The 23,408-nt window shown below is 40.6% G+C and overlaps 1 protein-coding gene across 1 annotated transcript; it reads left to right on the top strand.

Moving 5' to 3' along the window:
• Positions 1-3,075: 3,075 nt before the first annotated feature.
• Positions 3,076-17,009, top strand: HABP4 (hyaluronan binding protein 4; the record flags this gene model as incomplete). Its single annotated transcript, XM_010141491.1, has 6 exons — positions 3,076-3,223; positions 4,107-4,277; positions 6,302-6,385; positions 13,827-13,995; positions 15,715-15,918; positions 16,953-17,009. Coding segments are annotated over 6 exons (833 nt in total), but the record flags the coding sequence as incomplete, so codon positions are not given.
• Positions 17,010-23,408: the final 6,399 nt, after the last annotated feature.

Here is a 23,408-nt window from a genome sequence, read left to right as displayed (position 1 = left end):
TAAAAACTGCTTAAGTACATTAGCTCTAAATGATTTAGAGTTTTAACAGCTTGAAAAACTGGGCTTTTTTTCCTTAGCAATGTCTGGTTCTAGTACCTGGTAATTGTAGTATTTGCAGATATCTTTCTCTCTAATAACAGATAGGTTGCTTCTTCGGCGAAAAAAAAGAAGTGCTAGCTCTATTGAAGCAGTTTAAGCATCAGATTTCTCTTTTGATTCCTCAGTTTAGAAAATAAAGTGACAGGCATCTCAGCCAACAGACAGGGCTGCTGCAGTCACCTGCGGTGAAGCAGTGGTGAGGTGGGAAATGTGGGAGACATCTTCATCTCCATACAGATTACAGATGTAACTGTATAACCACCTTAAAGAGGGGCTAAACTCAGGAACTAGGGAAGAGCAATCATCGTTTTTCAGCTTGAAGTTTTTAAGACCTTAAGAAGATGATCCACTAAACTTTTTTTTGTGGTTTTGAAGAAAACACACATACCAGTCTGTGTATGCAAACAAGCAGATAAAACGGAGTGTACTTGAAGAAGTGGCTAATGAATATTCAAAATGTACCTCCGTTCTTTTAAAGTAGAAGCTATTATGACAGCACTACACAAGATTGCTCATGTTTTGGATGTTTTGTGTTTGGTTGTTTTGGGGTTTTTTTGTATGTTCTCCACCCCTTCAGTGCTTTAAATAAAAGTAAGTCTGCATTGGGACAAACATATGACAGAGGATTAAAATTGTGTAGCTTATGCTAGCATTCCAACTCTGCCAAACTCCAGTTTAGTTTGTCCTTATATGCAGAGATGAAAGTTGCGCTGGTATTTGAACTGATTCACAAGCAGGTCACAAGCTTCTGCCCTGAGGGCGACTTGGCTTATTAGAGAGATGTGGTTATTGCTTACTGTTTTAATCCACTGCTGCATGTCTGTCAAACCAGTTAAAAATATCTTTATACAGGTAGTAAGTGTCACAAATAATTTTTCTAGTATTTAAAACCCATCAGCAGCAATGATAGCTGTTAGAATGAAAGTGAAATCGGAGTAGAGCTGACAGCTTCATCTAGCATGGTCAGTGCTAGTGGCATGTACTACACTGACCTATCTGTGTACTACACAGAAGATGTTTTGAAGTACTTTTAAGTGGTGCTGGGTGACAGAACTGGAGACCATCTTTTTAAAATGACTTTTGCATCTTCTTTTTTTTGGCCTTGCTTTACTAGTTCTAAGGAGCTCTTTGAATCTGAGGCTGAAATTGAGGTTAATACTAAGTAAGTAGAGAAATTGGTCTCTGACTGCTGCATTCTTGCCAAATTATTCTGTTTAGAACATCTGATGTTTCTGATAGCCAGTGAGAGGTTCAAAAATAAATGAAGTGCACTCTTGTTTTGCAGTAGCACATTCAGATCCAAACAAAATAAGTAAAGATGAGGTCAGAAATGAGTAGTCACTTGTTCCACAGCAGGATTCCAATTTGGAATTAACACTTGTGTAGTTGGTGGTGTAGCTGAGATGTGCATAGAGCAGACATGTTTCCCAACAGCATGTAGAATGCTGTGTTCTTTATAATTTTGCTTTTTATTAAAGCATCCTGATCGGAAAAGCTTATTCAGAAGCTGATTTCAGAAGTTGTCCTTTATCCAGAGGTTACGTAATAATTTTTGAGACTCAATTATGCTTGCTGTTCTAAGGATCAAGCAACTCCAAACTTTGGAAAACAAAGTATTACTGGAATATATTGTGTCAAGTAGTTTAAAGAAACCCAAATCTAGAATTGCTTCTGCAGCAAAAATAAAACTGACTTCTGTGTACAAATATGACTGGCCCTAGTGCATAACAAAAAGCTTTATTTACTGCACTTTTATATTATTCACTGAGTGGGTAGTTCCTTGAAGTTTTATTTTTAAAGATGGTGTTACAGCCTTCATGCTTGCCAGCCAAGCTTTGATCAGAGATCTTCTTATATGGGCATTTTTATGGAGCTAGGAATTAATTTGTCTTAATATTGTGACATAGAATAGGCTTTTTTCTTTTTATGTGCTAGCAACAGGAGCCAGGACTGTCACTTCTCCACTAACCTGGGTTTAGTACTTGCTCAGCATTGCACACATGCTTCTTGTGGAAAGAGCACTGTTTCTGCAGTTCCTTACTAGATTGACTTAAACCAACACTTTTTTCAGCCAACAGTGTGAGTATAGGGGCCTAGCAGGTAAAAGGCTTGGTTGCTTCTGGAAAACTTTGTCCTAAGTAGAGCACAGAATTTGGGAAAGTGGGGAAGGAAGCATGTGATGAACTTTAGTCGTATGTAGATGTATGTAGGTTGAGTGGATAACTCAGTTTATTCTCTTTTAAAATACACAATTTCTCTGCATTCACCTTGCCTGACTTGCTCCTCCTTAACCCAGACAATGGCTGAGCAAAACCCCAAAAAGCGTAAATAGATTTTATCTTGGAATATGTTGACACTGGAGGCTTTTTACTTAGCGCTTGGGTTTCTGCCACTTAAACTCGGCAGTGAACGGTCCTCTCCTCCCTAGAATGGCAGCAGGAGGTGGTGAGCCTCTTCTGGTTTTGGATGCCATGGTTGTGCTTAAAGTAGAGGTGCAGGCTCAGACTTCTAAGCTCAGCTCATCTGGCAGGAGGTGTGTGTCTCATGATGAACTAATGACTAACACCTGACTCTAGTGGTCCTCCTCTGTTCCCCACCTTTATTGCAGCCGACTTGTGGTTCGTGTCTTGTGTTGAAGCTTTTCTGCCTTCTCCTGTAGTAAACTAGAAAGGTTTTTGAGGTATTTTTCTTTTGCCTGTATTTTCTGGAAGTGTCTGAGCATGTCAACACCCATAGCAGTTTTTGCTGAGGCAGGTGCACCAATGCAGAAGGGAAAAGCAAGTAGATGTCTTTAAAACAGGTAGTGTCTGGCAACATTAAATGTAAGTGGGTTTAATATTTTGGTGGACTTGGGATTGGAGGCAATAAAGCAGAAGACTGTAAGGTGTAATCAGCTCATTTTGGTCACTAGTTTGATAACTGCAATTCAGTTATTATTATACTGTGAGTAATCTAGATGTGTGTGTGTTTGTGTAGGCCAGAAGCGAGCACCTAAGCGAGGAGAGCAGCAAGGATTCAATAACAGAGGAGCAGAGGTGAAACAAGACAAAACTGAATGGAGACCATCCTTCAGGGAGTACCGCTCCTATGAAACAGAAAGGCAAGCAGAATTCACAGTGGAAAGGTATGTACCATACAGGGAGAAGAAAGAAAGGTGCCTTGTGGAGGATCTGCACAGGGGTGGGGAGGGAAAGAACCTCCTTAAGACAGATAAAGTAGCCAGAGCTGACTTGGAAGGCATGGCTGCATTATTAGTGTGGAGATCTGTTGCAAGGCAACTTCATGCCTGTCAGAGCTGTAATTTCAACTTTCTGGCAGATGGATTAAAAATTCATTCTGTTAAATTTTGGAAGTAGAAAGTGAAACTGAAAAGTGTAAAGATCTGAAAATGTAACCCTTTAGTCTGCATATAAATGTTAGTTTCTTGGTTCACCTATCAAGCTTTGCAGAGCATGTAGTGCAAGTTTCAAGCTGAATGAGTTTTTCTGTTCAAACTGAAAATAACTTCGTCATGCTATTTACTGCTTGGACAGTGAATGCATGTAAATCTTACTTTCTTTATAAGTACTAGAAAATTCCACCTAACCTTTAACACTTGAGAGCGTGGCTGTTCTTACTTTACATCGCAATATTTAACAATATCCCTGAAATTGTTAGCAGTTGCATGTAAATCTGTGTTAGAAGGTGGGGCTATTGTCTAATAAAGATTGCTGAAGATTTGACATTTTTTTTAATGTTTTACTTAACATCTCTGTGTAATCAGTAAACAGCTGAACTTTCTATTCCTGTTATCTGCAGTAATTCCCCCGTGTTCAGTTTATGTCCATTTTTAATAACAAAACTAATGCAACTGTACAGTTTGCAGTACAGTTGCAGTAAAGAGGCACTTTAGGAAATGTACGGTAGCACTCACATGCTGATGTCTCTCACGGCTGCACAAATACAGCCATACAAATTTTTCCTCCTTGTTAACTGTTCTGCAGGAACAAATATGTGACTATAAATCTTCTTTTTAGACCGCTTGAAAGATTAGACCGTGAAAGGCCAATAAGAGGTCGTGGCGGAGGAAGAGGTGGAATGCGAGGTAGAGGAAGAGGTGGTGGAATAAATAAAAGTTTCGATGGCTTTGACCAGAGAGGAAAACGGGAATTTGAAAGACAAAGTGGGAGTGATAAAACGTAAGTGTTCTGTGTCTGCTTCTTACAAATGAACAATAGTCAGCACTGCCGTAGTGTCTCTTAAGTATTCTGTTCCCTTCTTCTGTATCCAGGCTGGCTGCAAAAAGTCAATGCTGTTTCTAGTTTGAGGTCCTAATGAAATTAGCTCTCGGAACTCACAGAACCTGTTTCTCTCTCTAGAGGAGTGAAAGCAGATGACAAAAAGAGTAGAGTCGGGACTCGCAGCTGGGGAACACTTAAAGATGATATGAGGTACAATATATACTTAGGCCCACTGCAGATCATCATTTTCTGTGGCCCACCTTAGATGATAACTTTCTGTTCATAATTTTCAAGTCTATTTTGAGCTTCATAAGTCTTGCAGTCTGTTAATTGATGTGATGGACATAGTTTTACAGTTTTTTTAACTTGTTCCCTTCACGTTGGTGAGATTCGATTGTAGCAAAGGCATGATGATATTTCTTTATTTAAAACTGCCAAAATCTTTTGAGGCCAAGCTGTCTTGTAACTGAAATAAGTCCGGACTTTTCTCAATAGTCAAGTAAGTGGGACTGTTGTATTTAATGGCAGTGCTACAAAATGCCAATTAAAAGATTGAAACTCCGTTAATGGGCTTGAAGTCCAGTCTCTTTTTCTCAAGTTTAATCGGTCATTTCTAAATTGCAAAGCTGTACTACAATTCAGTGTTGTTCTGGAGATAATGTTCAGCTGACTCTACCATGGAAATACATTCTGAAGTGCATGGAAGGATCAGTGACAGAATGTGATGGCTTATTAAAGGTCAGTTAGATGGAAAAAAAGAAGAAATTCAATTCTGTGTTTCTCTTACTAGTTTCTGATCGAATTTGCAAAATCTCACTGGAAATGTTGGGTTTTGTCCATTCTCTTCACCTAGCAATATGCTACTCTTTCCAGTAGCTTTTTTTCTCATATACATCTACAGTTCTTTTAATTTAAGGGTGATAAAGGGCAGAAAAAAAGGTAGTGCTTCGAACTTACAGCAAACATGTTTGGCCATATACACATTAATTCACAACATTGTTTTAAAAATAGAATTTGATTCCTAAAACTTAGATCACAGGTTCAGGCAGTCTGGCTAAAAGGTTGAAAAATGCGGCTTTGATGGGTGATAATTTTTGAACTGGATATTCCACATGCTTCTGAAAGGGTGTACTAACTTCTGTGTTTTCTGTAATATTTCATGCCTTGGTTTTCAAACCAATGTGCCTACCATTGGTTAGGTACTCTGGCTTTTCAAGTGAAAGATCAGCTAGCTTAACATAGTTCTGAGCTGATAGTACAAAACTAGCTGACCTAGAGCACCGAACTAGATTCTGTAGGATGTCGGGGAAGGTTGTGTGAACTTCAGGAAATTAATTTTTCTTCTCCCTAGTTTTTTTTAGTTCAGTAGGATCGGAACTGGTGATGTAAACATGAGATATCAATGCTTTCTTGTGATGTGGCGTGTGTGTGCTAGCAGTGACATTAAATTGGAGTTTTCTAAACAATTCTAAAGGCATGTCTGTGCATTAATTGTGCTCAATGATGCATCAAAGCCAGAAGGTGTTAATTTTAAGTATGTACCCTTACCACTGGAATCAAAATAAGTATGCTGCTGCGCTCATCTGACAGTGACCTAATGCCCCTATTACAGAAAATATGGAGTATGAATTCTACTGTTTTAATAGTTGAAAAGGGACAAAAAGGCAACCCCAAACATCAGTGGTATACTGTAATCAGGTACCGGTATTTGTAGTCATGGCCGAATTATTTTGTCTTCATGAGTGCTTTTCACTTTTTTGATTAAAAGTACATAGAAGTTAGATTTTCCTAATAGTTTGTTACTCATTCAACTAGTCATGTGGTAGATCTACTTTTTGCTTATGATCTTAGGGTTTTTCTCCACTTATTTTTCCCCCCCACCCTCAAGGAATTCTGGAAAAACGTGATGTATAGATCTACAGTGCTTTTTTTTCCAGTGTGACCCTTGAAGTCTTTTTGGGGTTTTTTGTTTACTGTTTTAGTGGGATGGAACAGACTGCTCCTATGGAAGAAACTGGAGGAACAGCTGAGCCGCCGGGAGCCTCTGAAGGAGAGCCTCTGAACAAGTATAGTCTGACTAAAATATTTTCTTCCTAACTGCAAAGAAAACAATTGAATGTTACTGATGTATTGGGAGGCACGCTTGAAATGTGAACTTTTGCTAGTGCATATACTTTAAAATAGAAAAGCTTTATCTATTTGAGTCAAGAAAATGCATCCCTAGTTCTGACTAAAGTGTGGTTTTTACAGTTGCAGATTGTGTTTTACTGCTCAGTGATGCTTACATTTCTAAGATTTGGTGATGATTTATGGAGGAGCTACACTTGTCAGTTACCTTTTTAACTTGGCTAATTTGTAAAAACTACCCTGCTTTTTGAAGTTCTCTGATAAAGAGTTACTCGAGGTGCCTATGCAGTTGTACAAACACAACTGAAGTACGCTAAGATAAAATTCTCTAAGTCAGCATTCGTCAATCACTGATACCGTGCAGTTGTCATCTGTTCATGAAGGACCCCTGTAGAACTTGAAAAACTTGCCAGAAATGGTCTTGCAGGCAGCCTTAGGAATAGGGAAAGTAAATCTCATCTTCTGGCTTTCATTCTGATCAGTGTCTGGGGAGAATTTACTTCACAGCAAATAAACACTGGCTTAAAAAGTAACTGGATAGTCTTGTCCAGGTGAGATACTCTGAAGAATAATCAAAGAGCATATGGTGAATGACTCCTAATGAGTGAAAAAGGGGCTGTACAATCCGTCAGCCTTCTCTTCTGTTGCTGTGAAGCCTTTTTACTTGATGATGCAGCTCCAGTTATCGGTTCATTCCGTAATAGTAAAGCCAACTAGACTACAAAACCTCGCTTATGTGTTCAGGTTGTATAACCCTGTAAGAAGGTGAGTTGGTAGAGTTTTATTTCTTTTAATTTTAAACTAGTTTTAATATATAGCTAAACGTGTGTGTACATGGGGAAATCTGTCTCTGGAATGGAACGACTGTGATTGGCTCTCCAGAAAACTATTTCTTGACTAACTCAAATCCGATCAGATAAACTGCCAAAAATGCACTATATTAGCTGAACATGAGAACAGTTATTCAGCTTTTTTCATCAGCTGATGGTACCTTTACTTCTATCAGGCTTGTATTCCAGTTGTATCCAGTTCAAGCTCTCTGTAGGTGTATCCTACATCATTTCCTTGTAGAGTGTAAGGCTTGAGAAGTATGTAGTGGAAAAGTCACCTGACAGAATTGGCCAGTTGTCTTTAGTTATTTTCCCTTTCTCAGAGATCACTAGGTATTCAGTAAGGCTGTGAGCCTTTCTGGAGATTTTATTCCTTTTTGTGTTTTTAGAAGAAGGTTTGTTTAGGAATAGTTCACTGAAGTCCATAAGATTCAAAAATGCAAGTAGCCTGTAAGTACAAACTTCTGCATTGTGTGCTCTTTTCAGTGTGGTATGTGTTGTCCTGAAGCCTCACAAGGCTGCATACAAAGTACAGATTACATATACGTCACTTGGGGGTGATGTCAGCTTGGTGACTCTATTTTAACGTAGAAGGGGGCATGTAGTGCAGATAGTGCCTAAGTAATGAGGAGTGGTTGTATGGCAACCACCCCTTAACAAGGTGGAAATATGTCTGTTCTTCCAATATTTAAAAGCAGAAGCTGTTGGATTATCTTTTTTGGGCTTCAGGATGTATTTTTAAGGTTTTGTATGCTTGGGTAGCCTTTGCTTGCTAGAATTGCTGTCTTACGGCAGGTAATATACCAGCAAAAGATTCTAGCTAGGCTACCTTCTGCTTTCACTACAGCCTCAGTATTGAGGGTGTAGAGGGGTGTGTTTGCTCAAGCTACTGCTTGGATTTTTTTTGTTTTGACTTGTAAATGCAGTGACTCCATTTCTTTCCTACTGCTTTATTGCAGGTGTTTGCTTGTATTGAGAAAGTGATGGAAATCTTGGGTTTGTTTCTTCTCTCACTCTCTTTTTCTGTTGTAACTGTTTCCATTTAGAAGAGAAAAGAAAAAATAATTCGTGGAAACTGGGAATAATCTGTCTGTGTGAAGATACTGTGAAGCTTTCTGGAGCGCTACTGGCTAATTTCAGTGCAGTCCTGGAAAGACTTCTGTGGGCTTGTGTAATTCACGAGGTCTTGCTTTCAGCACTGTCCACACTGCTGTTTGTGAGCTTCCATTTGCAAAGTATTGCAGGACAAGAGTTTCTTTAATAATTCTATGATATAAATAGAGTTATTTCTTTCAATATCTTCAAATTTCCTAGAGCATATCCACAATATCTGCGTGAGGCGCCCCAAACTGTGTGCTACTTGTGGATTTTTTCCCCACAAGTAAAAAAAGGATGTTAATACAACAGTATAAGCTTTCCTTGGTGCTGCTTTCTGTTGAGCTTGTCTTCACAGTCAAACAACTGTGACATGGTAACACGCTTGTGTTGACTGGTAATTCAAATGAATAGATTTTTCTTTTTCTTCCATAGGACACCTAGTCTAGTCAATTCCTATCAAAGGTATTTGCAGAGTTAGTATTTATTCTCCGTGATTATCCTCTATTTCATCACACAGGACTTTACACCTTTTTAGTGGCCCTATGTATTCTTCTGGTCATTTAATAGGAGCTTTCAAAATATGTCTTCAAGTTTGCCAAGCTATTAGCCTCTCCTAGGTTTTTTTGTTGTTGGCTGGGTTTTTTTAACAGTGCCATAAAGCTATTCGTAGACTAGGACAGATCCATGTTACTGATTTCTTGATAAAAAGGTCATTAAAAATTTGCTTTGTGCGGTTGAATGATACAAAAGCTGATCTGAAAAAAACCCCATTATCATTATTTTTAATGATATGCAAATAATCAGCCGAACAACTGAGCTGAACGCATAGCATTCTTTTCCATTTGTGTTTTTTCTGCCTATTAACCTGTTCATGTAGAGCAGTTCCTGCGAGATAGGTATGTACAGTAAACAAGGCATAGCTAGAGGGTTGTGGTTGTCCACTGAAAACACTGAAGCAGTAGGAACCATTACTGGAGCCTCCCATTTGTGTTTTGGTATGCACTTGCATTGTGAATTCAGTTTGTTCATGTCCAGAAGCTGTGCTTAGGTGTCTGGCAATATTTTGTAAGCGTGATTGCTGGCATGCCAAGGAACTTATTAACCTGAGTAATGAAAAATGAACACCAAGCAGTTACTGAAAATGCTTAAGGTCAGAAGTTAAAGTAATGCACAGAGTGCACTTCCATGTGGGCTTGGTGTCTAAAATAACCTGCTGCAGTCAAGTCTCTGTCCAAAATGTGATGTGCAGGTTCCTGTTACTGTGCTTCACTGATGGGAGGTGTTTCCCCTTGGGAGTCACGGCATCCTAAAACAAATTTGTACTCCTAATAACCTAGCAGTTGAAACTATTCTTTGGAGTAACAATCAAACTGTACTTTGCAGTTACAAAAACAAGCATTTGCAGCATAAAACCACCAGTATTTTCTTTAGAACAGGCAAGTGGTTGTTTTTGATAGATGTTACTTTTCAAAGCAACACCTGTGATTACTTTTTTGAGAGGTTAAGTTGCTGTGTAGTGAAATGTCCTTGTGTTGTCTTACAATCCTAGAAATTCAGATCTGAAAGGGGTCTTGCTGACCCAAGGAATGACTGACCATACCTGCCTAGTTTAATACGCGCTACTGTTGTGGTTTAGACCCAGCTGGCAACCAAGCACCATAGCCTATCACTCCAGTAGAAGAAGAAAAACAGTGAAAGGCTTAAGGGTTGAGAGAAAGGACAGGGAGGGCTCACTCACCAGTTATGGTCACAGGCAAAAGACAGACTCGACTTGGGACAACAAAATCAATTTAATTTAAACAACAAAATCACTACCAAGTCACCAGTCCAGAGTAGGACAGTGAGAGAAACAACAGGATCTTAAATACATCTTGCCCCCACCCCCTCTTTTCCTTCCCAGGCCCAGCTTTGCTACCTCCTCCCACCACACAGCGCAGGGTGGGCAGAGGATGGCGTTTGCAGTTAGACCCAGTTCACTCCGTGCTGCTTCTGCACTCCCTTTCCTTCAAGGAAAACACTCCTTGCAGTCCTTCTCTGTGGCAACATGGTGTCCCTCCCATGGGAGACAGTCCTCTGTGAACTCCTCCTGCTAGTGGGGATCTTCTGTGAGCAGTGGTTCTCCCAGTGACAAACTGCGCCAGCGTGGGTCACTTCACCAGTGCTTGTAGCCTGTCCTCTCATCACGGGCTGAAGGGAAACGTCTGCTCTGAGTCTCCCCGATCTCTTCCTCACTAACCTGGGTGACTGCATGGTTATTTCTTCCTCTGTCCTACACCCCTCCAAAACAAGAGATCTCCAGAACCAAAAAAGCCCCTGCCAAACTGGTTTCTCCTCTTAAAAATGCTTACCTGCAGAGGCTCCGATTGGCTCAGCCGTAGCTAAATTGGAGCCAGAGGAGCTTTTCCCAAAGCATCCCCTGCTACCAAACCCCTCCAGACATGAACCCAACACACTTACTGATGGACATTTCAGTGTGCCTTGGTGGTCTTTCCAATGCTTGGAAAACAAAGATTACTGTGTTTGAGTGTTTTCTGCTGAGTGTCTTACCTAACATAAGGCCATGCAGAATTTTCCTTCTTTTTTAGTGGTACGAATGCTTCCTCCTCAGCATCCATTTAGAGACTTCCCATGTAGATCTTGTATTTTAGATTTCATATCTGTTTTGCAGTTCTATTCTGGACTTTTACCCGTTGCCACATAGAAGACATTACTCAGACCTCGTTCCACCCTACCAGCAGTGACACCCATTCCAAACAGAATGGTTGATATATTTCCTTTTAACAGTATGCTGTTGCAAAAGAGACAAATGATGTTGTTTTAAAGTTCAGCTTACCTGGGTTTCCTGCAATACCTTTAAACAGTTCAGAAGATTGAGGTCTCCCCTTCAGAGCTTCTGCCTTAATAGTAGTTCTTTCTGTGTTTGGGTGGCTGATAACTTCTGCCTGAGAGTACGTATTTCTGTTTGTCCTTGGTACTTCCTGGTGGTGGTTGTTCTGGCTGGTTGTTTTCACTTCAGCGCTGCATTCCACTGGTTAGTCCTTTGAGGTTCTTTAACAGTTGTGCTACTGCCCTTTTCTTTCACAAGCTTTGTGCCACAGAAGATGCAGTGGATGCATTATGGATTATGCTGCGGATAGCTGCCCAGAGCTGTCCTTAAAGCTCCACTCAAATGCATGTTTTTCTTTTGCAAATTAGAAGATGGATAGCAGTTCCTAAAGTACTTGTTGCAACTCGTTCTGTACCTTTCTACAGCTCTTGCCAAGGACTGAAACAGCATCTCCCTAATGTGATGAAAACTTAGTGGGTGAGGAGGACAAGACTTCCCAAAGTTCAGATATGCAATCTACTGATTCTGTCCTGAGGTAGTGGCTTAAGAAGAAATTAGACCAGTTTAACTGAGCCCCTTTTTGTTAGTTTACTGTCTCTTCTTTTTTTCTGCTGGGTGCTTGCAACTGGTCTTGTTTTTCCAACATGCATTCCCAGAACTGAAGCTTCAGATAATTTTTGATCAAAAATTATATGAATTCTTACTCTTGAGGACCGCAAATTGAAATGTTTGGGGTGCAAATGGTTCTTAATGCTCTTACTCATGGAATAGTATGGGTGTTTTCCCAAAAGTAGCTGCATCTTTCAGCAGTGTCCTTTTTATTTAATGCAGTAAGCTGGTTAATTTTTTTTTCTTCCAGTATAGTTTCAGAATAGTAATCAGTATGGAATTACAAGTTGCTTACCAGTCTTTTAACTTCTGGTTGGTATAGCTGTAATTTTCCAAATAACAGGGCATGATACAGTACAGGACTTGGATATTTTTTAATTTTCTGCGAAGTGCCTTTAGAACTGTGTTCATCCTAGAAACAAAAGTAAGGTCTGTTTTACTGTTAAGTTCTGCTTTTAACTGTCATATGCTGGGTGCTTCATTAAAGTATTTTATAATTTTGACTGGCAGGAAATAGAACGGTTCTTTGCAAGATCAAGTAGGAAGAGGGCGCAGGCCTGTTCCTGTATAGGGTAGTTGTAAGTGTAGAGAACACTCACAACAAACGTGTGTTCTGATGGCATGCTTGTACAACTTCAAAAACAAAACACAGAGTTCACTGACTGCCATTTGAGTCTGCATCTTTCCATGGTAAAAGAGATTGCCAACTTGCATCTAATCAACTATATATTTACATTGGAAAAATCATCAGCACTTGGTAGGAACAGCCTTGGAACTGTGACTGAGTGAGGAAAAATGAATCTGTAGTTTTCTCACCAGAAAAGGGACCTAATGAATGGGTTTTCCGAAAAAATCAGTGTCAGGGAAATACTTAACTGCTTTGACCACTACTGCAATGTGTAACAGTTTTGTGTGGAAAAAGGGTAAAATGGTTTCTCAAGTGTCTGGGAGCAATTAGTGCAAGTTTTCCCGTAGTTCATGGCATTAGTTTTCTTTCTAGAGCAACAATTATGGTAATGAAGCAAGTTGTGTTCCCTGCATGTGATGCTGCTTAGTAGGGAATTTGCTTTCTGCAAATATAATTAGTTTAATTATGTGTTTTAATTGCTAGATTACACCTGTAGTGTACTCTAATAGCTGCTGGTCCTTGGCAAGTCGTTCTTGGTCAGCATCAGAAAATTGTCAGCGTAGTCTTGCAGTGGTGAGCGGAGAGGAATCTTTAGTTTTGTCCTAGCTCTCTTGTCTTATGAATACACACATAAAGCCTTGGACTTCAGTCTTTACAGTTCAAAAATATACAGAGGAGATCCGACACGCTCCGTTATGAGTTCCTTGAGCATATCTTCATTAATGCACTTTGTGACAAATTAAAACTGGACTAGGATTAATCTGGTTTTGCCAGGTAATAAATACTGTCTCCTTGTGTGCCACTGCATCTGACAAGAGAAACCAAGGAAGCGTCTCGTGAAAGTAACAAAGGAAATGTTAGTAATTACCTAGGAGATCCCGTGGTGTGATCATCATGTCTTTTTAATGACTGAAAGCTGCAGGGAAACACGAATCCACCTCACATTGTCATCCTGCAGCACGAGTCAATCAAACCATGCGATTGGGTGTTCTAAAACTGCTTGATGTGCTTTTTTGCTGTTTGCTAGGCGTAGATTCACTGTGAATTAGGATTGAGAATATGCCAGCTCGAAAGACAGTTTTGCTAGAATCTGAAGTGCCCGAGCTTGCAATGAGGCTGGGTAAATACCAAACTTACTACAGGAGGCTGGAGACAGCGTTTGTTCATGCGGCTGATTTCAAACAGGCCTTAAGTTTCCAACTTACATTAATGTAAAACCTGCGTATCAAGTTACTGTGGGGAGTAAGTGGAATTGAGGATAGTAATTTGGTGAGAAACATTCCAAATGTTTCAAAAAAGTAAGTATCCTTACTTTAGAGATTAGTATTCTTGTTCATCCTGGCATGTTGCAAGCTAATGGTTTTTACTTTACAACTATAAACCTTTAGAGTTGCTGAAGGAGAGCCAATGGAAGAAGTAGTTCAAGAAATGACGTTAGATGAGTGGAAAAATCTTCAGCAACAGAATCGACCAAAGCCTGAATTCAACATCCGGAAGCCAGAATCCACTGTTCCTTCCAAAGCAGTGGTGATTCACAAGTCAAAATATAGCGATGATGTAAGCATTGCCTCAGGAATTCTGTAAACTCTGCTCTATGCCCAGGGTTAGGAAACTGTCTCTATTCTTTTTCTGCTAGTTTTAGTATAACCTGAACAGATTAGAAATCGGTTCCTAAGCCTTGTTACTGTAGTGACGTACGTGCCCCAAAACGTGCTTTAAACTTACCATCTGTTCATGTTCTTCTCTCAGACCGTCACCCCTATGTTGTGTGCAAATATGTAATTTATCAAGTTGTTCTACCTTACGGCTTGTTCTTAGCAATATAAAACCCGTGTCCTTGCTGCTGCCACCTATGTAGATCTCTGATAATGCTGCTAGAGAAACTTGTTTACTAAACACTTCTTACCCTAACTTTGAATCCTGTTTAGCTTACTCGCTAGTATGCACTTGCATGTATATATTGAACTAGGGTTTTGGCATCTGTTAGTCTGGATGCTGAGTGTCCTATTTCTCATCTCTGCTGGATCCCAACTTGCACTGCGCACTTGGAAGATACATTTTCAAATTACATTTTTCCAGTTTTAGGGACCTGCTTCTTGCAAGTAACTCTGGAGAACTTGTTCTGTAGTAATGTTGTTCCTACCCCCCTCCCCTGCTTTTCCCTAACTTTTATTCTGTGATATTACTGGGATTGACATTTCAGGGAGAACTTCTAATTTATTGGTATGACTGGGGAGAAAGGGGAGGCTTCTTTCACAGATTCTTGCTTACTTAGATTTCAGATTTTGGGGGTTTCAGAAATATGTACATATACTCAAAAGTCTAGCATGATGGAATTTTGATCGTTAAAGTCTGCATGCACATGTGAATACACATAGTATCCTCTGTCTAGTTATAATATTAACATTGACACTTGCAGCTTGTTAAGCCTTAATCACTTAGGTCATTGAGCACTTCCAGGGACAGACACTAATCCTGAAGTTCCTGCGTGCTTTTAGCATGGCTGCTGTTATCCCCGCTTCCTTCTCTGAGGGAGGTGGTGGTAGGGGTGGGGAGAATACCCTTCACAAGCTCTGAAGAGAGTATGCAACTGCGTGAGGAGTGCATGATCTTTTTGCCCGTGAAGTTTCTTGGCTGGCAGTATCAAGGGACCTTGTCAAAATGAACATAAAATAGGAGCTACAGGAACTGCATTACATGGGCAAGTCAAATCTCTGTATTAGACATGGAAGAAAATAAGCGATTCGTCACTGTATGGGATGAGTTTACGTACAGGTTACCATTACTACAGTGCACATTAAAATTATGATGGGAAATAGTCTTAAATCTACTGGGAATACAAGAGTTAAAACAACAGTAGTCTCATAGCTGCAGACAAACAGAGTAATAGATTAGTTAGTAGCCAAATCTTGTGCTTTATCAGGGGCTTTTAACCATTATTTGAAGATAATTGTTGGTGTGAGTAGCTTAAGCCTGGTTCTTTAGTCCCTTAGAAAACCTTGTAGATGGTATTTCTGAAAAACCTCTTCAGTGTTAAAGAACTGGTACAGAAGATTTGTTGCCAGGACTCTCCAAACCAACAAAGAACTATCCCAGGCATCTGGGAAGCTGCAGTTACCTTGCCTCTGTTAAAACCCTGGTCAAGTTAAGGCCTGTCTTCTCTTCTGGATGTCATCTTGATTTATCTTCTCTTTAGTCTGTAATACAAGTGTATATTTCTCAGGGAGGGGAGAAGGTTATAAATGGAAGCTATAGGCTTTAACCAGATCTTTTTAGTTGCAGAAAGAGGACTTTGAAGATGATCCCCATGTCTTTCGAAGACCAGTGAATGACATAACATCTCAGCTGGATATTAATTTTGGGAGTCTTCCTCGCCCTGGCCGTGGATCAAGAGGAGCACGAGGTGGTCGTGGTCGTGGCAGACGAGTTGAGGAGACAGAACCTCGACCAGAAGTAATGATACTGGGTTTTACGTTTTTTGTTGTTGTTTGCTTAGGAATTTTTTTTTGTTATTGTGGGGGCTTGGGTGTGTTCTGCTCCCTTTTGTGTGGGATTTCTGATTTCCGTAGCTACAGACTTGTTTCTAATTCCTGCCCGGTTATTTTGAGTTGCTGACCCATATCATGTTCCTTAAATACTGGTTCAGGCTCACAGCTCTTACCATACAGATTTTAAAAGGTCTGATTACTAGCTGCTGTAATGTTAAGTAGAGGGAAGGATGCAATGAAGACTTGTTTCTGTAGTGAGTTATGATATAAACTGGGAAGTAATTAAAATGACTAAAGGCTTGGGCTTGTATCCTTTGCAAAAAATTTCAGTATAGTACAGCAATAGTATTTTGATCACTGAGAGTGAGATCAGTAAATCTGGGAATCTGCACATGAAGACAGAAGTCTACAGCATCCTGCAGGAATGATACAAGTGTCCAGTGCAACCATTTAAAAAAAACAACCTTCCACTGACCTTTTCCTTTTTAAAAAAAAGGCATTTTTGGACTGAAAAATGACATCTTTATTCTTCATACCAGCTGAAGTCTCAGTTTACTTCTGTCTGGTGTGAGTAAAATACCTGAAGGTTGGGAGCTTACAGGATGACACAGAGTGATCTGATGCATTTCTTTCGTCTGGATGAAAAAGGCTCTTTATAACAATAGAGCGTAGAGTTTAAAACTACAATATGAACAGTAGCCTTAGAATGTAAGATAATAACGCTGCTTCTGAAATCAGGTGGTATTTTGGGTGAGATTGCTGTACTTTTTTCTCACTTCAGTGCTGCAGAACCTGGATCTTCTGGTCTTTCTCAAGGAGTAAGATCAGCATTATAAATACATTCACACTGAAGAAATTACAGTAGCCGTAGCTTCTGAGATAAGTGCTTAGAGTTTCTGTGATCGTGATGGATACAAAGCATTTAACTTGAACACAGGAATGAACCCTTTTCAGGGTAAAATACGTACCTGTCAGATGCTTTTGAAGTGCATTAATTTTTATAAACCTTCCTTTCTTACTCTGCAGGTGCAGCTTGTTGCTCCAAATCCTGATGATCCCGAGGATTTTCCAGCTTTAGCTTGAAGAACCATGATGAATGGTGGTTTCTCAAAGTAGCTTTGGTATAGCTGTGAATAGACCAGTTTTTTTGCTGGTGTGGGTAAAGAAAGTCTGTTTCCACTGGAAAAGCTGTTTGGGTGTTTGGTGTGGGATGTTTGCAGCCCTCTGCTAATGGAGTTGTGTTCTGGAGATACTGGTGAGCTGGGATCCTGTCACGGGTTCCACTGTCTGCCTCCCATTTGTGAAAATTGTGTGAAGGCTTACAGTACTTCACTACAAGGCTTCAAATGAAGTACAGTGTGTATTAAAAATGTGTATATAGAGATTATACCAAGTCCTCCGTGACACCATGGTGAAATGTAAACCGTACAACATGGTCTGCAATTGGAACTCTGTTCCACTGTACGTGTGAAAGCTGCTTTCCCTCTTTCTTTGAGTGTGTATTTCACACAGTCACAAGTTGCAGTTCTTTGGAGTTTGGCAAATAAAGTGCTCATTGGTTTGGGTTTGAGTGTTATTTTCACCAATCAGAGCAGCAGATTGAAGCTTTTGCTGTTTGGACCTCGTCTGAAAACAACAACTAACCAACCAAAAAAACCCCAAAAGTGTGAACAGCAGACCAAAAAACTCACCCAAAACAGTGAACATCTCTCTAAACAGAAGTGATCTTTAAGGCAGCACAGATGCTTTTAATAAGCCTTGCTTCAATAACTAGATACAATCTGCAACGACTCTGAAGATGTTGAAGGTGAAGAAAGAATTTTGAGCTACAGATAGAACTAAACTGTTAAGGAAGCTGTTAATTTTAGCAGTAGTGACTATAAGCTAAAACGTTTCATGCCTTACCAAGAAGTTTGTGTGACATTGGGAATGAGGTGGGATATCCTTTCCTTGCAGCTTTGACATACTTACTTGAGCCAGATACCCCAACTTGTTCCCTGTCAAAGGGGACACTCAGAGCCGTTCTTGGGGATCTGAGAGAAAGAAGGAAATGATACCAGATGGGATGAGGGTAAGAAATGAGAGGACAACTACACTGGACATTTTGGAAGCAGCTGTCAGCCTCAAAGGAGTCTTCAAATGCCTGCTCAGCTTGAATGCATTCTTTCAATTTACTGGGAAAGCAGATGAATATAAACTTTTCCTTTTTTTGCCTGTTCTCACTGTTTTGTATCACTTCTATGCAGTCTCCTTTGAGAGCAAATAGTGGATGAGGCTTGAAGAAAAAAAAAAAAACCTGTTTTGCTTTGGAGTAAGCTCTAGGAGTATTTAGAAACTTAAAGTACCTCCTCTCTGAGTGGTAAGGCTTTACACAAGTAGGATATAATCATCCTAGAAAGACTACTGACTCTTTTCTGATGCTCCAGACAGATGGTCTGCAAATTAGTGCTGCCCAGAGGACACTTCCTACATTGTTAAGTTACTTATGTCAACTTGCTGTAATGTGAGATTTCGGATTCCACAAGGAGCTTATTTTAGTGGCACAAAGATGCTCCAACAACCAGGACTAAGAATGTGCAAAAGCCAATGAAGAGCTGGTGCTGGAGGCACATGTGCTGCTGTTTTTGGAGTAACTGAACTGGATGAAGTAACGTAAATGACTTTCACCTTGTTGGAGCAAGCTACTACTTGAAACCACAGCAGCTTAAGACTTAACTGCTGCTGGTCTTCTAAGAGGTGTTTTGAGTTTCTGCCAAAAATGGCAATTTCATGATGGTGGAACGGAAGTGATTTTGTCTATGGGGATCTTGGAATTTTACTGCTTTTTCTTCCCTTCCTCTTCCCCTTATCCCATCGTCCAGGGAAGAATATATGTGAATTTTTACCTGTGTTTGTGCTTGCAGGGTAAGCGCATGTATAGGTGTGGAGAGCTTCTTCGCAAAGGTTCACCTCTAGTTTCTGTCATGACGGTTTAGCCTCTCCTCTAACAAACAGCTCTTTTTGCTAAGGAAAGAAGTGACAGACTTAAAAGCGACCCTTCCTTTTTCTACTTAAAGTTTAAAACCTTGTTACGCTGCTGGGCCGAGTCTGGTGTACTGCAGTTGTTTCTGCTCCGGCTGTTCTCTGGGAAGGCTGAAAGGATTGGTTTATTTTTCAGTCTGGTGCCTGCTGTTGCAAAGTTACTGTTTACTCCTCTAACTTTTTTTGAAAACAGAATGACAAATAGATTCTTTGGGGAACGCTTTAAAGGACTTGCTGAAGTGTATCCATATAGTTGGCATTTGGTCAACAGATGGTTTAAAAATTCCTGGTTTAAAAACAAACAAAACAACAACAAAAGCCAAAAACTCCACAACACAAAACTGTGAGAATAAGGTTTAGTGTAATTGGTTACTGCTCTGTAAACCAAAAGTGTCTTAGAGGAGCTGGGTGTGACAAATTTCTTTTTCAGTCTGTTTTTTTTTTTCCAGTCTGTCAGGCTTGAATATGGCTGAAGAGTTTTTCTAGCTGATAGTATCTTAAGTATAAAGAAGTTACTAATTTTAAGTGGTGACAGTTCCTTTGCCTAGCTGTGAAAAGAGAACTTAGTAAATCTCAGTCCTCTGTTGTTATTTAAGGTACCGAAATAGCTACATCTGTTAGGCGTACGTCTGCTGCTGAGAGTCCCTCCTGGTTCAGCTTTACTCCTTCATGTAAAACAAATGGTAGTAGGTGTAAATAGATACCGAAACACTAGCAAAGCAAGGCCTGCATCTTAGGAGGAGATTAAATTGTGATACAGATCTTCAGTCATGTTACTGTTTCATGTACTACTACCACGTACTCTGCTGTTAGGATTACTGCACCAAGAGGCCTAGGAAAAACTACTGCATTTCAGCTTTGAGTTTTAGATTAATGTAAATCACAGTGAGCTTGCAAAGAGAGGAATTCACCTCTCTCCACAACTGTCCTTTATGTGTAAAGGTCGTGCTGATACTGTGTGGTCCGTTTGAGCCATACGTAGTACCGTGCTAGAGGATTGGCAAGAGTTTGTTACTATGAAAGTGCCTTTAAAGGACCGAGGAGAGGAATGTCTGTGTGCTTAACATAAAACAGAAGAACAACTGAAAAGGCCTGGTAAAAAATCTTTAGTTGATAAATAGGAGTATTAGGCAATCGAGCCCATGGCAGGTGAGCTATCAGCTCTGGTTACGCTTGTTCACGTGAAAACAGGGTTGGGGGGCTCTGTAGCCTTTGATCCCAGAACTAGAATCTGTAGCCCTACTACACCCTTATCATTAAGAGTATTCTTATGTAATGGTAAAGCTATTCTTTCCCCTTCAGAGCTGTCACAAGCACCTGTGCACATACACAGACATCCATGTAAATACACATACGCACTCTCACAGGCAGCACTGGAAGTAATGTAACACTGACTCATCGTCAGTGGGTAAACAAATGTGTGAAACGGGGTTGTCTTTCCTGGCAGCAGAGGTGCATTCCAGTCACTGATTGAGAGATGTGGAATTGGAGCTTTTTTCTTACAGTAACATACACTGGTCCAGGACCGAAGAGTTTGTGCTTCGATATGGAAAACCTTCAGTCCTTTGAAGAAGTAACAGGTTACAAGTGTATTTGGCTCTCTCCCTTGGAATGTCATGTAAGATACGTTAAATCTTCAGCTGGGTTTTAATTTTCTGCAGACAAATGCTGTTTCGGAGATGTGATGCAACACGTTGCAGATAGATAGCTGCAGCTTTAGATACTGCATCATGTTCAATGGCAGCATTGTGCTGCAGACACACGAGCGCTTAGTGAACTGAATACAGTCCCTGCTCTCCCTGTTTGGGTAGCCGGTGTGAGTATCCGTATTCTGCGTTCTGTTGTCAGTGCGATGTTCTACAGCTAGTTAACAGGACTCAATAAGCTGCTGTCTGCTTTAAGCAGTGGTAGTTCCTCTGTCTAGATTTGTACAGTAGTCACTATTCAAATTAAAGATGCAGAGTTTTGCAGAATGTAATTTAATTAGCAGGATAGCTTTGCCAAAAGTAAAAATAACAGCAACAAGGTGTAGTTTTATTCTTTTCTGGCAAGAGAAAAAAAAAGTTGACATACTACAATCCAGGAATTCTGTGCTTATTAGTGGTTTGGTTGTATTTCTGTTACTTAGGATTGAATGCTGTTTTCAGAGGTTTTTCTGGTTCTAGCACAGGCTCTGGACCTTGGAAGCTGTTGTGGGAGAAGAAAAAAAGTAGTAACCTTTTCAGTGAAGCATCCACTGAAGTGAAGGAAGACCACAGGTTGGAAAAGGTCTGATCAGTGGGAAAAGGGGAAGGAACCCTAACAAACTACAATAAGTAATAGTTCACTTACTTAAAAATAGAGATGATGGTAGTGTGGAGAAAAAGCACCTAGAAGCATGACAGCAGGACAGATGTCACCTGTTGCGAGTACTGAGTAGCAGTTCAGTCCTAGGAGTGTGGTGTTTTGGGAAGAACAGTGGAAGATCAATCTGGTACTGACAAAACTCCAACCTGGGAAGAAACACAAGTGGATCTAGAGGAAAAAATGTGTTTGAGGGAGGGATAATGAGGAGGACAAGCCTTTCCACTGAGTAGAAAACCAGGGAACTGCTCTCCATCTTAAGAGGATGGCATGAAAGCACTGATGGAGGTAAGAGCAAGATCACAGATTTGTGCATTTGCGTAGTGTCTATTTCCTGCAGTCAATCAGCAGCAGTCACTTTGGATTTTCTTGCATTAGTAATTGCTGCCAAGGCTTATCTCCTGCCTGCTCCCTCTGTCCTGTCAGGGCCTGAGGAGTTCGGGATTTACCCCTTTATCCTGTTTGTGGTGTAAGGGGTCTGCAGCAACAGGCATAGTTGAGCTAGCGGGAAGCCGGCGGTGCTAGTGCCATGGGAGCGCGTTCTATCTGTCACTGCGCAGTAGGCACGCTGCAGGCCAGGCTGAGAGATGGCAACCAGCAGCTGCTGCTTGGGCTGTCTGGTTCTTCAGCAGCTTGTGGACTCAGAGTTTGACAGGGTGGGATGTGGACCAGGAGTGGACCTGTTTAAAGGACAGACTGTCTAGACACCCTCTCCAAGACCCCGTTGTCACAGTCCAACGCTAGGACCAGGTTCTTGGAGCTATCCCATGGATCTAGGGTGCCATACTTAATACCAGATTGACGTTCTGGATGTCACATGGTCTTTCTGATTCAGAGTCATGCAGAGGATTTGGAAAGCTCAACACAAACCTAAGTCCCACTTTGCAAGATGCAGCAATTGCAATACTCAGTTCAATCACGAAACCAGTGCGATGCCCATTACTGGTCCCTGTGCTACCCTCACTCTAGTCATCACGCAGCGTGTCCCCAGTCAGTGGGAAGAAACAGGAGGGCTGATGCCAGCCTGAGCTCACTGCCCTCTTTACAAACAGTTAACTGTACCAGGATCCACTGTTGAGAGCTGCTTATCTAAGACACAGGCCACCCTCCCAGTCCCCGTTGTGTTGAGATAAAGTCCTCTTTGCAACAGCTGTGGTCCATCACACCCTGCATCACTCCCTGAGCTTCACAGGCACATCATCACCCCTTACACCATTTAAGGGTCTTACTGGTTTGTTACATCCATGTGAAACCAACCTCAAAAAAAAAAAAAAGGCAAGAAAAAGCAAACATCTCTTCAACAGACTCTTAGTGAGTCAAGCGTAAAGCACAGTTTCTCTGCAACACCAGCACTGAATATTTCTAAACATTCATTTAGCTACAGCTAAATGTTTTCCTGTACCCCAGCTCTGGCTAAGTAGAAACTGCAATGCAAAGGAGGGCAAACAAACAGAGCCGAACTGAGGTTATGCACAAATACTGTCGACACTACTCTTGCAGTGCACTGACTTGCCAATGGAATTGACGTTTTTCAGGCCTCTGCCCTCCCCTGCCCGGTGCCAGTAGTTCCCTGAATCGCTGATGATTGATATGATCGATCGGGTTTAACTGTGTTTTCCTCTGGACATCGCATGCACAAACCAGTGTCTTCCCAGGCAAAACCCACCCTTCACTTCTCTGCTTTGTCAGGAAAAGGCCATTTAAACATTTGTGTACGTTAAGTTCAGAAGGGATCACCTTTGAACAAGTGAACTCAGATTTTCCAACCATAAAAATGTTCTCTTTGGAGTAAGTGGAAGTTTAACTTGCTGGTCAAACGGGCTGTGTTCGGGGGATGCAAATTCTGCATTTTCTAATGCAGGTAAGGTAAGGGGGGCTGATCAGAAGTATTGGAGTTGGTCAATATTTTTTGCTGTTGTGTTTGCATTTTTTTTAATAAACTACACCACCATCAACATGCAAAAAGATGTGTTCCTGACATTTTTTTTACTGTTGAGAAACCTTCACTTCCATGCTAAGTATCATAGTATTTAATATGATGCGCATTTATAAAAATGTATGATCCTAGAGCAAGGAAACAAATCAGAACTCCACTCTTCCTTCTGTCTTACCTGTGTT

This window comes from Buceros rhinoceros, unplaced genomic scaffold (assembly GCF_000710305.1).
Source record: "Buceros rhinoceros silvestris isolate BGI_N320 unplaced genomic scaffold, ASM71030v1 scaffold11858, whole genome shotgun sequence".
NCBI lineage: Eukaryota > Metazoa > Chordata > Aves > Bucerotiformes > Bucerotidae > Buceros > Buceros rhinoceros.
Note: the sequence above shows the minus strand (reverse complement) of the source record. Positions and strands in the feature narration are given on the sequence as shown.